Source organism: Carcharodon carcharias, chromosome 20 (genome assembly GCF_017639515.1).
Source record: "Carcharodon carcharias isolate sCarCar2 chromosome 20, sCarCar2.pri, whole genome shotgun sequence".
NCBI classification, from domain to species: Eukaryota; Metazoa; Chordata; class Chondrichthyes; order Lamniformes; family Lamnidae; genus Carcharodon; species Carcharodon carcharias.
The window spans coordinates 21,329,352-21,346,939 of record NC_054486.1 but is presented as its reverse complement, the minus strand read 5'-3'; the positions used below and the strand labels follow the sequence as shown (position 1 = coordinate 21,346,939).

The following is a 17,588-nucleotide window of genomic DNA, read 5'->3' as shown; positions in this document are numbered from 1 at the left end:
AGCCAAAGAGAGAGTATGAGAAGAGGTTGATGGCTAACATGAAAGGGAATCCAAAAGACTTCCTTGACATATACAGAAAAAGTGTAGTAAGAGGAAGTTGATTAGGGTCTGAAAAGAGGATTTATAGGTGGAGTCAGAGGGCAGAACTGACGTAATAAATGAGTACTTTCCAGCTGTTTTTACCAAGGAAGATGTTGTCAAAGTTATAGTGAAAGATGAAGTGGTTGAGATAATGGATGGGTTAAAAACTGATAAAGAGGTGGTACTAGAAAAGCTGACTATATTTAAAATGTACAAGTCACCAGGACCAGATGAGAAGCATCTGAGGATACTCGGGGAAGTAAAGGAGGAAGTTGCAGAGGCAATGGTCGTAATTTTCCAATCCTTCTTAGATACAAGGGTGGTGCCAGAAGGCTGGAGAATTGCAAATGTTACTTTTTGTTTTGTTTTTTGTTGTAAAAGTTACTTGCTTGTTCAAAAAAGGGAGTTAGGATAAACCCTGCACATACAGACCAGTGAGTTTAACCTTGGTGGTAGGAAAACTTTTAGAAATGGCAATCCGGGACAAAATTAACAGTTCCTTGGACAAGTGCGGATCAATTAAGGAAAGCCAACATGGATTTTTAAAAGCAAGTCCTATTTTGCTTGCGATGAGGTAACAGGGAAGGTTGATGATGGCAACATGGTTGATATGGTATAAATGGACTTCCAAAAGGCATCAGATAAAGTGCCCCATAATAGGCTTGTCAGCAAAGTTGAGGCCCATGAAATAAAGGGGACATTTGCAGCATTGGTACAAGGTTGGCTGAGCGACAGGAAATAAAAAGTGGTGATGAATGGTTGCTTATCGGACTGGAGAAAGGTATACAATACAGTAATAAATTAGCATGGATAGAGGATTGGTTAATGACAGGAGACAAAGAGTAGGCATGAATGGGGCATTCTCAAGTTAGCATGCTATGACTAGTGGAGTGCAGCAAGGATGATTGCTGGGGTCTCGGCTAATACAATCTATATTAATGAGGTAAACCATGCTTCCCAAAATTTTTCTACTGTGACCCCACTTTAATGCTTCACACTTCATATGACCCCAGAGCAAAAATTGGTTGAGGGCGGAGGGGAGTGGGCAAGGGGAGAATTATTGGGTAGGGGTTCAAACACCAGGGATACAGCTACAAAAGACAACTAAGACACCTACCATTTTGCAGGCTGTTGGTGTTAGCAATTGGGCCCAAGAGCTCATGGGATTAGGCCATGCCTACTGGCAATAAAAATTGTGATTGTTTAAAGGGGCCTTACAGCTGACGTCAGGACTGTCAGATTTGAGTCTCTGTTCCACAGCCCCTATTGCCTCCTCAGAGTTGGCGACCCCAATTGCTCATCCCGCGACCCCACTGGGAGTCGCAACCTACGGATTGGAAACTCTTAGCTTAGATGAACAGAGAATAATGTATCTAAGTTTACAAACAATACAAAGCTATGTGGAAATGTAAGCTGCGAGGAGGACATAGAGAGGATGCAAAGAGATATAGACAGATTATAAGTAGTGGGCAAAAAGATGGCAGATGGAGTATAATGTGGGTAAGTGTGAGGCTATTCACTTTGATCGTTAAGAACAGAAAAGCAGAATATTTTTTATAAGGTGTGAAACTTGTAAATATTCAGGGAGATTTGGGTGTGCTCATGCAAGGAACTCAGAAAGTTAGCATGTAGGCACAGCAGCCAATTAGGAAAGCAAATGGCATGTGGCCTTTATTGCAATGGGATTGGAATACAAGAATATGGAAGTCTTGCTTCAATCATATTGGGCTTTGGTGACCTGGAGTACTGTGTGCAGTTCTAGTCTTAGTACAGCAAAGGTTCACTAGATTGGTTCCCAGGATGAGTGGGTGGGTTGTCCTATGTTGAGAGGATGAGCAAGTTGGGCCTATCCTCTCTGGAGTTTAGAAGAATGAGGGGTGATTTTATTGAAACATAAACATTTTTGAAGAGGGTTAACAGGGTAGGTGCTATCTACTCTGTCTAGATGCCTCATGATTTTGAATACCTCTCCTCTCAACCTCCTCTTCTCTATGAAGAACGGCCCTAGCTTCTCCAATCTATCCATGTAACCAAAGTGCCTCATCCTTGAAACCATTCTCATAAATCACCCTCTCTAATGCCCTCACATCACTTTTAAGCCTAGAATTAGACACAATACTTCAGTTGAGGATGAACCAATGTTTTATTAAAATATCATCATAACTTCCTTGCTTTTGCACTCTCATGCCTCTGTTTATAAAGCCCAGGGTCCCATTCGCGTTTTTAATTACTCTGCCCTACCATTTGTGCATGTATACCCCCGGTCTTTCTGTTCTTGAACCCGCTTTAGAATTTCACCCTTTATTTTATGTTGATCTATTCATTCTTCTACCAAAATGTATCAATTCACAGCACTCTGCATTAAATTTTAAATGCCAGGTGTCCGCACATTCCACAAGCCTGTCTGCGCCCTTGAAGTTTATCACTATTACCTCAAAGTTCGCTATATGTCCAAGTTTGTGTATTCTGTAAATTGTCAAATTGTGTCCTATACACCCAAGTCTCGGTCATTAATATATATCAAGAAAAGTAGTGGTCCTTAACCCTGGCATTGTGCAGGCAACAGCTCCCAGTCGTGGTTACAGAGGGCAGTGTCTACCTGCTGACTATACTGTCCCCTATCACTACCATGTTCCTTTTCTTTTCCCCCTCACGAATGGCATCCTTCACCATGGCCATGGTCAGTCTACTCATCCACCTTGCAATCCTTCTCCTGATCCACACAGGTAGCAAGCACCTCATACCTGTTGGTCAAATTCAGGGGCTGAGGGTCCTCCATCACGACCTGTTGGATCTTCAATCCTGCCTGAATCACAATTACAGTATCCTGCCCCTGACCATTGACCATTTCTGAAGTTCTAATCTAAGAGGTGTGGCTGCCTCCTGGAACAGAGTGTTCAGATAACTCTGCCCCTCCCTGATGCTCCACATCTGCAACTCAGATTCCACCTCATGAACTCTGAACTGAAGTTGTTCAAGCCGCAAACATCTACTGCAGATATGGTTATCTGGGGACAATGCATTCCACAGATTCCCACAAGTTGCAGTCGCAGCACACCACCATCCCTGCTGTATCTGTCGAACCTCATTTATTTAATCAGTCAATTAGTTATTAATTTACACAGTTAAATTAATAGCAAGTCTCCTAGCTTGGAGGCAAAGAAGAACTCACCAGCTACTGGAGTCTGAAAAAGGGTATAAAAAGCAGCACCTCTTTCTCCCTCTGCACCTAATTCCCACCTGTGTCAAATTCCCACTTAGTACTCGCTCCTTGTCACACTCTGTGCTTCCCTTACTCTGTGTGGTAGCAAAACCTGTATGCTTTTATCAATTTGTATGGAACCTTGCTTACATAACATTTATAGAGTACTGTGCACAGGTCTGATCTCCATACTGCAAAATGGACAGAGAAGCACTGCAGAAGGTGTAAAAACAGATTTGCAAGAATAAAAGCAGAACTGAGGGGTTTTACCTATGGATGGACTGAGCATTTTTCCCCAGAATAAAGATGGCTGATGGGTGACCTGATAGAGGTCTTTGAAGGGCTTTGGTAGGATGGATGAAAGGAAGACATCTTCACTAAAACTAAAGGTTATCAATATAAGATAGTAACTAATAAATCCACTGAAGATTTCAGGAGAAACTATTTTATTCAGAGTTAGAATGTAGAACGTGCTATCAGGAGTCATTGAAGCAAATGGCATAATTGCATTGAAGAGAAAATTAGATAAGTGTATGAAAGATAAAGCCATAGAGAGTTATGTAGATAGCAATAGATGAAGAAGGGTGGGTAGAGGCTTGAGTGATGTATAAGCACCAGTATGGAACAGCTGGGCTGAATGGCACAACATTCTGTATAATTCAATATAACGTTAACATGCCAGAGTCGAACAACCTGCCACCACTCAGACTGGCAACCAGGAAATGAAGCATGAGTTTGAGGGCAAGGCAGGGGGACTCTCATTTTAAAATAACTAAAATAATTTATGATGAGGGTGGGAATTTTCCAATGCAGTTAATCATACAATCTGTCACCAGAAAATATCTGATTACACTCACACTGTTGGCAATAAACAGGGAATAAAAGCACCAGGGAACGGATCTCTCTCCATTTCAGAGACTGGGACCAATGTGGGTCAGCGAGCACAGAGATGATGGGTTTAGGGATGTGGACTTACTAATACTTTGAGGCGGTCTAATTGGATTTTTGGAAGAAAAATGGTAAAACAAGCCTCATTGAGAAAGGAGGCAGCCAGATACAAATCATCTTGAAGCTGTCAGTCAGATTCTGTAAATGAGTTTCAGAGACAATTAAGCACAATTCTGGGGAGAGAGAGGACAAAGGATTTGGGGGTGAAGGCAAGTAGACTGGGAATGATCTAGGAAAATGTGATGAGTTTGTTGGTCCGAGTGTTTTCCTGTTCTTAACACTGGGAGACCCTTAGAAAGAAGGGTATCCATGCTGCCAGGGAAAGACACTTCAGTGTTGGAGCTCTCTGGTAGATACTTCTAGGACAGTTGCAGTGCGAATGTCAGTTATCTCATCTTTAATGCTGAATTAATTATTTTGGTAACATTTTGATGTGTTTATTTGACCTTTTAATAGAGCTAGTTACACTACATACAGGCCTGTTTAGCTTATTCCACAGTGGTTTGCTGCAGTCTTGTTCTATGGTAGTAGCACTGCCACTTTAAACCATCCAATGTATTAGCACCAAATGTAAGTGGTGAGGACTGTAGTTTGGTGACTCCAAACCAGTAGTACTCACGCTGCAGTGGGAGGGGAGCGGGATAGGCAAGCATGATGCACCACCCTTTTAAATGTGATGCGCAGTACACACACACGTACACACGCACGTACAGACACAGTGCACGCACAGGCACACCACACGCACAGGCACACACATGGCCCCTTGAGTTTGGGATTCAGTGCTATGCCCATCTCACCAAAACAATGCAACGAGGAGGAAGGCTTTTCATCCCAGAGTGAATGAAAGGGATACAGCATATCCATCTGCCAACGTGGCGTGTTTATTGTTTTTATTGCTGCTTCCTCAGGAGGAAGGGCCTGGACAACTGCCCCAGTATGAACCAGGAGCTAGTCATACAGGGAATCGCAAAGCACTGACCCCCCAACCCAGCATTCAGTCGTGAGGTATTCCTGAGAATGAGCACAATTATGACCTTTGACACTGCTCTATTTTGGATGCACCAAGGCCAAGACTACAGACTCGTTAACCTTTGAACCAAACTGCAATCATTAGACCTCCAGGGCCTTGAGAATAATTCTTCTTTCTCTAGTCCCTTGTACTGAATGAGGGGCCCCTGTTACAACACAGGAGTTTCAATTCCAGGGCGCACTAATTTTCTACATTCAGGATGGCCGGGTCAATGCCGACTGGCCACAAAACTGAACCTGCTTTTCACTGTGATTCAGTGTCTACGATCCCAGATCCTAAACTATTGTTGTGGTTAGTCCAGTTCAGTTACAAAGCGAAGCTCGTTTCAACTCTCCCCATGGAAACGTAATTAACTTCTCCACCGTGCGACATGCTCCTCACCTGGAAATAGAAGAGATTACCTGGTTACATTCGTTGCCTGTTTAGATTATTCTTCTTCCACCTCATACAATCATCCAGGTCAGGCTGTGTACATGACAAACAGGCCACGTCCCCTTCTGTCTCAAGCTGAGTGGGTGCCACGGGGTATTTTACAACACCCGAGAGGGCAGTTGCAACCTCAGTTTCATGTCTCAATGGCTACTCCAACAGCATGGCATTCCCTCAGTACTGACACTCTGAGTGTCAGCCTGGATTATGGGCTCAAGTCACTGGAGTGGGACTTGAACTCATAACCTGAGAGGTAACCCATTCAACCATGGCTGAAACTGAGCTAGTATCACATCTTAGTAAATAAATTAATGTGGCATTCCATAATACTCACCACTAACATTAGGGACACTTAAGAGCTAATAATATTTCGGGACACTGCTCATTGGATGCTGGGTATGCCTATGGCAGGGTCTGTGACAGGCTCATTAGACAAGAGCATCCACAATAGTTGACTGTCAGGTTCCACCAGCAACAGAAGGCCCACTAGCCATTTGACCATGTCCACATTTTAAATGTTCTTCATTTAGTCAGTAAGAGCCAAAACTTACAACAGAGAGAAGAGCTAATGGCAGCTCAATAATGTGTCATTGTGTCACTGAAGTGGCTTGTTGCTTAGCAACCAGAGGGCATAAGGCCCCAAAACAGGCTTTGATGGGAGGGTTGGGGCCAGAGCCCCGAGTGCCCATATCTGATAAAATGCCGGGGAGGGGGGGTGGTTGCTGCCTTTAGTACCATGGGCTCTCAGCAGCTCTTTACTGCCCCTAGCCAATTCCCAGTTACCCTCTTGCATACCGAACCAATACCTGACCCATTTCAGTAGTAAGAGATGGTACTCACTAAACTGACAGATGTATCTGTTGCGAGTCTTGCAGCGCTGGTCGTTCCAATTAAAAGCACTCGAGAGTTGCAATTCAACACAATTTCCAAAACTGTTAAAAACAAAAGGAAGCACAGTGATTGGAACGATGATAAGCTGTGGGGAAACACATTGTGCATGTGCCCCGTCCAATTATCGTAAATTCTGCAATGTTCACTTTACCATGTATATTAGAGAGTTCAGTCTCACTGGTACCTGAAAAAGAAATCTTTCCCTAGGTCTGTATTGCTGTGCTGCATGTTATTATTTTCCATCAATGTCACAACACTATGCCCTTGCATCATCGCACCTCCTCACTGAAGGGTTCCCGAGTTAATGGTGTGAACAGAGAGGGTATCTGGCCCAGCCGGTGGGGCTGACTCCCTGACTTACCCCTGATTATCTGGCTGTCCAAAAGCGAAACTGTAAAAAGTGGGAAGTTCTCCAGAGTCCCAACGGAATGAATTCCTCAATGTTTTATATGTCAAGCCTGAAAGCAGTTAAAAAGAGCCAATTACCTTCAAGCAAATAAATCAGAAGCGGTCTTATCCAGGTGCCTCGGTAAACATTCTCCGTGGTTATGATCCCCAACATAGGTTACCCCTGGACAAGCCTGGTCCCAGGGTGGAACCCAGCTTGATAGATCCTAACTTTTACTTGTTTGTTTAGCTTTGTGGAGAGGGGCTACTGAATAGAGTCACCGGAGTCAACTAACAAACTTTTAACAAAAGCATAAAACATTTATTACACAAGAAAAGATGAACTATATTATAATATTCCTTCACCCACAACTATACCGTTGCAGATATATACAGATTTGTAAGGATAACATAAGTTACAAAAGTTATCTATACTTTAATGTTCACAGTAAATACACAGTCCATGTAAACTAATAGCGACCTGTGGTCAGACACACCACACTCTGAGACCAAGCAATATGTGCCATCCCAGGCAGATGCCATGAATCTCTCAACTCCCCCATACGCTTGTCACACCCTGAGCCAACTGGTCCCACTGGACTCTGTCTCTCACAGGAGGATTTCCAATCTCCACTCTCCAAGAACTCACTTTGGAATCTTCTCTCAAATCGAATGCTTTCTCTCAAATGACTTTCGCAAGAGTCCACCCCCAGGGTTTTGAACTCTTCTTCCAACGTTCCTCTCCCCTGGGTCACCACATGCATTCAGGCTGCCTTCCATATGCTCTCTGTCACCAACTCAGTCGTCAGCAGTACACCACTCCCTCACATGCCCATAGAAAAGAATTACAGGCCTTCAGTTGTCAGCTTGCACCTTCTGACTTCTCAAGTCTTTATCCCTTTAAACTGGAGGCTTGGAGCCTCTCTCTGCCCCTCACTCTTAACTTCACTTAACAGGACCTTTACCCAGATTCCTGTCCTCCCGTTGACAAGAAAGTCTGCTTGTGACTCTCTCCTGTTCCACTCACCTGGATTTGGGAACTTTTTATTTCGCTTGGGACTTGCTATCTTTCCCTTTTTCCAGTCTCTCTTGGCAGCTGTCTTCAAAACAATTAATTCAAACCACTTCCAAATCAAACTGCTGTTTCTAGTTTCTTGTGTGGCTATGGGAAGGACCTGCCTCATTGGACCCCTGTTGCTAGACAATAGCCCAGTTTCTTTACTCTTGTTTATTTAACTCAGCTGCAACAGTCGTAAAATTCTCATTAGAAATGCAGGCACCTTTTAAAGTGAAACTAAAACTCAATTTGGCCTTTTCTTAACACACAGATACAGAAGTACAAATCAAACTTAAACATTAAAGCTAAAACTCAATCCTAACACCCAGAAATGCAAAGATAGCTTACTTAAACTTACTCTATTTCCTAACGCTATACTGATTTTAATCTAGCTCGCTCACACTGTTACTCAGTAACCCCTCTCCTCCAGCAGCCTGTGTTACTGACTGTATCTCCAGTGTTAATTCAGTTCCCTCACACTGTCACTCTGTATCCCCTCCCCCTCACCATGTGTTACTGACTGTACCTACTGATGTTAATCTAGCTCCCTCCCATGGTCACTCAATAACCCCTCATTCCCGCATTCTTTGTTACTGACTGTACCTCTATTGTTAATCCAGCTCTGTCACACTGTCACTCAGTAACCCCTCTCCTCCTGTACCCTGTGTTGCAGGCTGTATTTCTACCGATGTTAATCCAGCATCCTCACACTGTCACTCAGTAACCCCTCTCCCCCCATACCCTGTGTTATTGACTGTATCTCTGCTGATGTTAATCCAGCTCCTTCACACTGGGCAACAGAATGACTGTAACACACTGAGAATAGAAGGAAGCCAACACAGAGATAATCAATAGGGAAAGGAAGTGATGTGGATAAACTCACCAATCCAGAAGTTGCGTGTTTCGAAGTCTGGGTCGGTAACCTCATTTGTATTCTCTAACTGACTGAGATAAAAGGCCAGAATATCTTGTACCTTTTGGTTTTTGACTTGTGCTAAAATCCCACCTCGATCCTAATGAGAAAAATGAGAACAAGGATGGATCAGAAAAGATGTCACAGCAAAGAGGGAGCAGGTACAAGGCAGACCTGGAACATTGCTGTTGGCATTACATTTTTTTAAGCATATAGAAATTACAAACAGCATAAGGAATTTTATTTATTCATTCATGGGATGTGGGTACCACTGGCTAGACCAACATTTATTTCCCATCCCTAAGTGCATTTGAGAAGGTGGTGGTGAGCTGCCTTCTTGAACCGCTGGAGTCCCTGTGGTGTAGGTACACCCACAGTGGTGTAAGGGAGGGAATTCCAGGATTTTGACTCAGTGACCGTGAAGGAATGGTGATATAGTTCCAAGACAGGATGGTGTGTGATTAGGAGAGGAACTTGCAGGTGGTGGTGTTCCCATATATCTGCTGTCCTTGCCTTTCTAGATGGTAGAGGCCGCGGGTTTGGAAGGTGTTGTCGAAGGAGCCTTGGTGAGTCTTGTAGATGGTACACGCTGCTGCTACTGTGCATCGGTGGTTGAGGGAGCGAATATTTAAAGTGGTAAATGGGGTGCCAATCAAGTGGGCTACTTTGTCCTGGATGGTGTTGAGCTTCTTGAACGTTGTTGGAGCTGCACTCATCCAGGCAAGTGGGGAATATTCCATCATACTTCTGACTTATGCCTTGTAGATGGTGCACAGGCTTTGGGGAGTCAGGAGGTGAGTTACTCACCGTAGAATTCCTAGCTTCTCACCTGCTCTAGTAACCACAGTATTTATATGGCTAGTCCAGTTCAGTCCCTAGTCAATGGTAACTCCCAGGAGGTCTACACTGCCCCAACAAACACTCCCAGGGCAGAGACAGCACGGGGTTAGATACAGAGTAAAGCTCCCTCTACACGGTCCCCATCAAACACCCCAAGGCAGGTACAGCATGCGGTTTTATACAGAGTTAAACTCCCTCTACACTGCCCCAACAAATACTCCCAGGGGAGGCACAGCACAGGTTAGATACAGAGTAAGCCTTCTTCTACAAAACTGCCCCATCAAACATTCCCAGGGCAGCTACATCACGGGGTGAGATACAGGGTAAAGCTCCCTCGACACTGTCCTCATCAAACACTTCCAGCGCAGCTACAGCATGGGATTAAATACAGAGTTAGGCTCCCTCCACACTGTCCCATTAGGCACTCTCTGGGCAGGCACATCATGGGGTTAGATACAGAGTAAAGCTGCCTCCACACTATCTCATCAAACACTCCCTGGGCAGGTACATCACAGGGGTAGAGACAGAGAAACTTCAAGGCAAGGCTTGCCTTTTTTTTTTACTGTTACCTGACATTTGTTCTTGGCTCCATAATATGTGTCTGCTTCTGGAGAGACCATGAAGCAATCCCCATCGATCCGGATATCACAAATATGGAACGGAAACTCCATCTTTTCTGGGAGAGAAAAGCCAGGCCGGAATTAGGAATTGAAAGAGAAACTTTGTGGAGCTACTGGGAAAGACCAGGATTAATGTGGGAAGTTCTTTCAAACAGCACAGGCAGGATGGGCTGAAGAGTTACCTTCTCTCCTGTATGATTCTATGGTATGACCAGGCATCTTGGATTCCAACAGGACTTTCTGGGGTGAAAATTTTATCATACAGACCAGGACCAAGAAACTTGTGGAAATGGAATTTAATCAGTACCAGAAAATATTACATCAACAGAAATCATAAATTGGCACCTAATTCTTAATAGCTTCCACTGTATAATTCCTAATTCCAAAATAACCTTCACTTTAGCTGCTGTTCAGTTAAACTTTGCCTTTCCCAAATGGGGTAATATCTCACGTTGCTCATTAGCAGATTAATCAGTAGGTATTTTGAAGTGCCAGCAGAGGTATGATTAGCCAAAAGGCCTCCTTATATTCTAAATGTACTGAGTAGCCTCCTTCTAGCCCATCCTCCACCAATGGCATCTGTGCTCTCAGTTGCCTTGGCCCTAAATTCCGCATTTGTTCCCCTAAACCTCTCTGCCTCTCCTCCACTCTCTGCTCCTTTAAGATGCTCCTTAAAACTTGCCTCTCTGGCCAAGCTTCCGGTCACCTGTCGTGATGCCTCTTTTTGTGGCCGTGCCGAATTTTGTCTGAAAACACTCTTGTGAAGTCCTTTGGGATAGTGTGCCACCATAAAGACAGTGTATAACTGCAACTTGCTGTTGTTTGCTGTATGGTTCTATGATACCCCAGGTGTGAAACGAGCATTCAATCATTTGACGTCTGGTCACAAGTTCAAAATTGTCTGAGACACAGGCCCAGTCAACAGAGTAGTAAACAGATATTCCGGCCCTGTCCTGGCGGGACCTGGTGTAGGGGGGAGGGGGAGATACAGCGGCCCAGCCAGGTGTCCGTCGACTTTCGGCGGGACCGTACAATCCCGACGGTGGGCATGGCCAGAAACACACCGCCACCGCTCCCCCCCAACACCCCCCACACCACCCAACCCCCCCCCCCCCCCACCCCCCCCCCCCACGCCCCCCCCACCCCCCCTCCCCTATAGTGAACAGAAAGCTATTTAATATCTCTAGAACTCATGACAGTGATTGGGAGTTGTCTTTGTGCCCATGCTCTCTACAGGGCGGGTTATACCATTGCCTGCCACCAACGCAAGCCTCAGTGTCACCATTGTTCTTCGAGGACCTCGATGGGCAGCTATCTGATACTATAATAGAACAGCACAATCAGGATAGGATAGGATAGGGATTGACAAGATTGAGTGGAAATTGCAGATCTTTTGACCCCAGGTTGCAGGACGCTCCTCATTTCATTGAGTATTTGGTCCAGTGCGTCTGTACTTATCTTCATATCAGAGGCACGTACAGCTTCTTCTCGAAGAAGGTCAATATACTGGCTCGGGCCCTCCGATGGCAACAGCAGCGAGTATGGAGACTCTGAGGAAGTCCCGAACTGTGCACAAGCGCTATGCTTACTCGGGGCAGTTAAATTTCCAGGCGTGGGCCCACCTGAGAATGTCTTCGAGTTGGGGGCTTGGCTTGATGCCTGGAACTTACTCAAACTAAGAACAGGCACTGTATTGGGAAGACCTGACCATCGACTCTAGTTCAACCTTGCTCCAAATATCTTTAATTCTCCGTTCCCTACTGGGGACTCAGATACTTGTTTTACAATCTTGCATCAGGAACAAAATGACATTGGAACAACGGTTCCCAAAGCTTTCCACACTGCGCTTTTCCTCACATCTTGCCTGGGTCTCCCGTGGATTAATTAATAGAGATTGATTGTAATCATCAGTCAACAACTCCATTATCACTGTAATAAGAACAGGAAATGCTGGAAAGACTCAGCAGGCCTGGCAGCATCAGCGGAGAGAGGAATGGAATTAACGTTTCACGTCCGTATGACGCTTCTTCGGAGCTAAAGGGAAGCAGAAATGAAATGGATTTTATACTGTTTAAGAGGGGGTGGAGCAAAATATAAGGTCATGGCTAGGAGGGAGCTAAGGAGAAATTTGACAAAGATGTCGTGGACATAGGACAAAGGGTATGCTAATGCTAATGTTAAAGATTAGAGAAGGTGCTGAAAGTGGCATAAAGGTAAAACAGCAGATTGCGTTAATAGCAGAACAAGGGCCAGCATTGTGAAAGCAAAACATAAGAATAAGTTACAGTTAGCCCTGTGGGTGGCGGGGGGACTGGGGTGGGGGGTGGGGGGATGGGGGGGGTGGGGGTGGGGGGGGGGGGGGGCGGGGGGGTGGGGTTGCAAGGCAGGGGGAAGGGTTGGGGAAAAGGATAAAACATAGATTTTAAAAAATGAATAGATAAATAACAAAATTTAAAATGGATTAAAAAAGGGTTGAAGATGTAGGAGGGATCTCATGGTCTGAAGTTGTTGAACTCAGTGTTAAGTCCGGAAGGCTGTAAAGTGCCTAAGCGGAAATTGAGGTGCTGTTCCTCCAGTTTGCGTTGAGCTTCACTAGAACATTACAGCAGGCCAACAACGGACATGTTGCCATGAGAGCAGGGTGGTGTGTTGAAATGGCAAGCGACAGGGAGGTCTGGATCATGCTTGTGGGCTGAGCGAAGGTGTTCTGCAAAGCAGTCACCCATTCTGCGTTTGGTCTCTTCAATGTAGAGGAGACCGCATTGGGAACAGCGAATACAGTAGACTAAATTGAGGGAAGTGCAAGTGAAATGCTGCTTTACCTGAAAGGAGTGTTTGGGACCTTGGACTGTGAGGAGAGAGGAGGTAAAGGGGCAGGTGTTGCACCTTCTGCAATTGCATGGGCAGGTGTCGTGGGAGGGGGTTGAGGTGTTGGGGGTGATGGAGGAGTGGGCCAGGGTGTCCCAGAGAGAACAGTCCCTACGGAATGCCGACAGGGGATGAAGGGAAGATGTGTTTGGTGATGGCGTCATACTGGAGTTGGCGGAAATGGCTGAGGATGATCCTTTGAATGCGAAGGCTGGTGGGGTGGAAAGTGAGGACAAGGGGGACCCTATCATGGTTCTGGGAGGGAGGAGAAGGGGTGAGGGCAGAGGCATGGGAGATGGGTCGGACACGGTTGAGCACCCTGTCAACCACAATTGAGGGGAACCCTCAGTTAAGGAAAAAGGAAGGCATGTCAGAGGTGCCATTTTGGAAGGTAGGATCATGTCTTCTTTTTTCCCTGCTGCAGAGGAAGACAATGGGCTGAGAAGGTCCAGGATATGGTGGCCTCTGTTTTATCTGGGCCCTCTTCTTGACCAGGTGAGCTTTTTATTTCTCCTTATCTCTTCCAATTACCTTCCAAACAGACAGCCTCCAGCAGTCAGGGCTATCGGGGACTGTCTCCTAGTTATTTGTGTCAATGTTCACCACCTTCATATCTCACTTGCTGGTGTTCTTGTAGTGGAGAACTGGATACTCTGCAGGTTGTGACCCAGTGGCCAATTCACCATACAGAAAGGCTTTGGGTATACAGCTCTCAACCACCTAATGAATGTGGTCAAGCCATCTCAAACACCATTGACCTAGTAATAAAAGTATGCTGATAGAATTGGTATGCTCCAGGATCTCTGAGTTGATGACCTTGACTTGCCAAGAGATGCTGTACCTAACCTTAATACTAACCCTAACCCCTAAGTCTAGCCTCAATTCCTAACCTTACCCCGAAGCCTAATCTTAACTCTGAGCCTAAACCCGGGACATAACCTTAAATATTAACTCTAACCTCTAAGCCTAATTGTAAACCCTAATCCTAGTTTTGAGGCATTTGTGATGTGCTGATGGTGAACCCATGTGATAGCTTGTTAACTGACAGGTGTTTGTCACTCTTAAGCCACTCTGCAACTATCATCCTGGGCCTCGATGTGAATCTGTTGCCACTCACCCCCACAGACAGCACCACCAAATCCCACATCACACATGCAGGAGCATTCTTCTGGTCTGTACTTTCCGTGAATGCACTGCATACTGCACCTGACTGGAAGAGAAAAGAAGACTTGTCAAGAGAGACCATGCATAACATCTCAATGGTCTAATCTGTCCCCATTAAGCTGCAGAACACAAGCTATTGTCTAGGATTCCAATAGACTAAACCTTTTCCCATTGAATCTTATTATTCAGAACTCTAATCAATAGGCTAAGCTGCCATACTCTTCTCCATTATGGTTCAGCGAGTAGTCCTCTCGCCCCCTCGGTCAAAAGATTGTGGGTTCAAATCCTAAAGCAGAGAGAGAAAAAAACACACAAGATCTAGGCTGGCATTCCCAATGTAGTACTGAGTAAGTGCAGCAATATGGAGATGCTACCTTTTTGAATGAGCTGTTAAACTGAGGCTACACCTGTCTTGTCAGGTGAATGTTAAAGTTCCCAGAGCAGTGTTTGAGGAAGAGCAAGGGGGTTCTCCCTGGTGTCCCAGCCAATATTTATCTCTCAGCCAACACCAGAAAAAGTGGTCAATATCTCATTACTGATTATGGAACATTGCAAACTGCTGCGTTCTCTAAACTGTAGAAGTGACTATACTTTGTACCTCATTGGCTGCCAAATGCTTTAGGGCATCTTGAGATCATGATAAACACTAGTCTTTCTTTTTCAAAGGAAGAGGAAAAGCAGTTAGGAGCTTCACGGTACAAAGGGGTAAATGGCTCCCACTTCCTCATTCCATGTACGTACCTTGGCAGTATCTCCCAGTAAATCCTGGTAAACACTCACATCGACACAAGCTCATGTTCAGCTGGCCTCTGTTGCTGCAGCTCATCCGACATGGGTTCCTGGGGACCTCTGGAAGAAAAGAAGGAAAGACTATTTACATAACGTACAGCAGGATCCCACAAGCAGAGACGTGCTAATGACCAGAGCATCTGTTTCACTGACGCTGGTTGAGGGATAAGTATTGGCCAGGGCACTGGGGAGAGGTCCCCTGCCTTTCTTCAAAATGGTGTCACAGGATCTTTTATATCCACTTGAAAAGGCTGGCAGGGCTTTTGTTTAATGTCTAATTCGAAGGACAGCACCTCTGACAATGCAGCACTCCCTGCTCAAGCTTCCAGAGTAAGGCGTGAACCACAAGCGTCTGAATCAAGGAATGAAAGTGCTATCATCGAGGCAGACATGTAAGCCGCCTGAGAAAACAGACTGCTGTTCTTTCTTTTTCTATTTCACTTACGATTGAAACAGAAACTGAAGTGAATAAAAGTTCTGAAATATTTTCACTATCCCACATTGATACTAGTTGAATATCAGAGTTTTGAGGAGGGATGAGGTAAGGGTTCTCATATAAATGTTTCTCTGGTGTTAGGCTGGGAAACTCCAGTGGAGCGGAGTTCCTGGGACGAGGATGGAAAATCAGGCAGTGAGCTTCTCCTGTCAGTTGTAGCAGTCAATCCAGATTGCTCCATACACTCATAGCTTCTTGTGGAACAATGTAAATCCAGAGTGCTCTAATCAATCAAATACACAAGTGACACCATGTGGGATGTTTCTTAGCTTATAAACACAAAATGTAACAGATGAAGACTTTAAGTCTGAGGGTGAAGACATTGGGCTAGATTTTGGCTACCAAGGTGGGTAGCTCAAGTCTGGAACTTTGCCAACTTGCCAGGACCACTTCGGCAAAAAACGCACAATTTGCGTTCCAGGGAGGCAGGTGCAGGATACAGTTGAGCCCATCCATTCATGGAATCCATTCAAAGCTTTTACATCTCAAGTGGCTAATCCTTTGCAAAAACAAACTTCTATTCTGATCCCACATCAAAGACAGCAAATCCTTTAATAGACTCTTTAAACTGTCAATCAAACTATGAATGCAGAACTACCTACTGAGATAAATTGTAGCTTCTGAAACTCAGCCAAGCAAAAATAACACAGTGCTAGCCCTTGGGAAATGGCAAATAAAAAGCTTCACTGAAATTGCACAACTAGATGCTTTATGCCTGTCAGCAAAGGGTTTTATTTAAACTCTCACTGACAGTTGCAGCCTGTGTGTTTTTTTTTAAAGTTTAAACAGTGGGGTATTTAAAAAAAAACTTTAGATCGTGACAGTTGTACAGATCTTATCCACTCTTTAACAACATTTACATCTACTCCAACAAGCTGAGAGTACAACACTGCAGGCTGAATCGCTTGCAATAGCCAAAATGGAGTCTGTTTGAACTCTGAACTGACGGCACTTCTGAGTTTGGGTTTCCCTCCTGTGTGAATCATGCCCCGCCCCCTTTCTCCTACTGCCAAAAAGTGATCTGCCGGAAATGGGGGTGGGATTTCAAATCCGGTCCTGCCCACCATTTTCAAATGTTCACAGGATCTTCCCATCTCTGTGAAAATCCAGCCTTTATGTTTAACTAGTGGTAAGTGAAGACTTTAAGTTTCAGGTGTGATGGGTGAAGGCCTTTAACTGAAGACTAACCTAGAAATCATTGCTGATATTAGTAAAGGGAAAACACTCTTGTGTGTCTGCATGCCATTCTTCTGTCCAGGTTTTTAACCCAACAAAAATAAATGGGCTGACGCCTATATTAGTCTAGTTGCACGTTTACTTTCTGTGCCTCTTTAAGGAAATATGTTTTATCAAAAAAACCTTATCACAAGCCATTGGTTGACATAAGCTCAATCGCCATTTTTAACAATCTCCATAATTTCTCCAAATATTTGGAACACATTGGCTTAAATGTTGAGATCTGAAGGTTAGTCATGAGGATACATTGAACCTGACTTAGACAAAAAGTAATAGTGACAGGTTTGCAATGATAGAGTTTATGTCAATCTATGGTTGATAACAACAGAGCCTCTGACAGCGCGATTTGTAATAACAGAGGATTATTATGCAGAGTCTCAGTGGTGTGGAATATAACAGGAAAACTGCGTCATGCAGCAGCTCACCGCACAGTCCGCCATGGTGATCCCAGGATTTAAAGCAGCCAGACATGCGGGAGGTACAGAGAGAGCATGAAACCCCTTCTTTATAAGGGATGATTGTTCTTCCATTGATTTCCCAGTTTCCCCTGAAACACAAACAATGACAAGTAAGAAGCGACCGATGGAATCCAGACTATTGCACCAAACTGAAAAATGCAAAGCTTAGACTGGAAACC

At 44.7% G+C, this 17,588-nt stretch overlaps 1 protein-coding gene across 1 annotated transcript in view; it reads right to left on the bottom strand.

Moving 5' to 3' along the window:
• Window positions 1-5,610: 5,610 nt before the first annotated feature.
• LOC121292291 (C-type lectin domain family 18 member A-like) overlaps window positions 5,611-17,588 on the bottom strand; it is a 69,874-nt gene continuing 57,896 nt past the window's right edge. The window contains exons 5-12 of the mRNA XM_041214140.1: window positions 17,377-17,498; window positions 15,172-15,279; window positions 14,384-14,476; window positions 10,348-10,454; window positions 8,909-9,038; window positions 6,943-7,039; window positions 6,531-6,622; window positions 5,611-5,642 (exon numbers count right to left, since the gene is read on the bottom strand). Coding sequence (XP_041070074.1) covers window positions 5,611-5,642; window positions 6,531-6,622; window positions 6,943-7,039; window positions 8,909-9,038; window positions 10,348-10,454; window positions 14,384-14,476; window positions 15,172-15,279; window positions 17,377-17,498 — 781 coding nt within the window. The remainder of the gene's footprint in view (window positions 5,643-6,530; window positions 6,623-6,942; window positions 7,040-8,908; window positions 9,039-10,347; window positions 10,455-14,383; window positions 14,477-15,171; window positions 15,280-17,376; window positions 17,499-17,588) is intronic.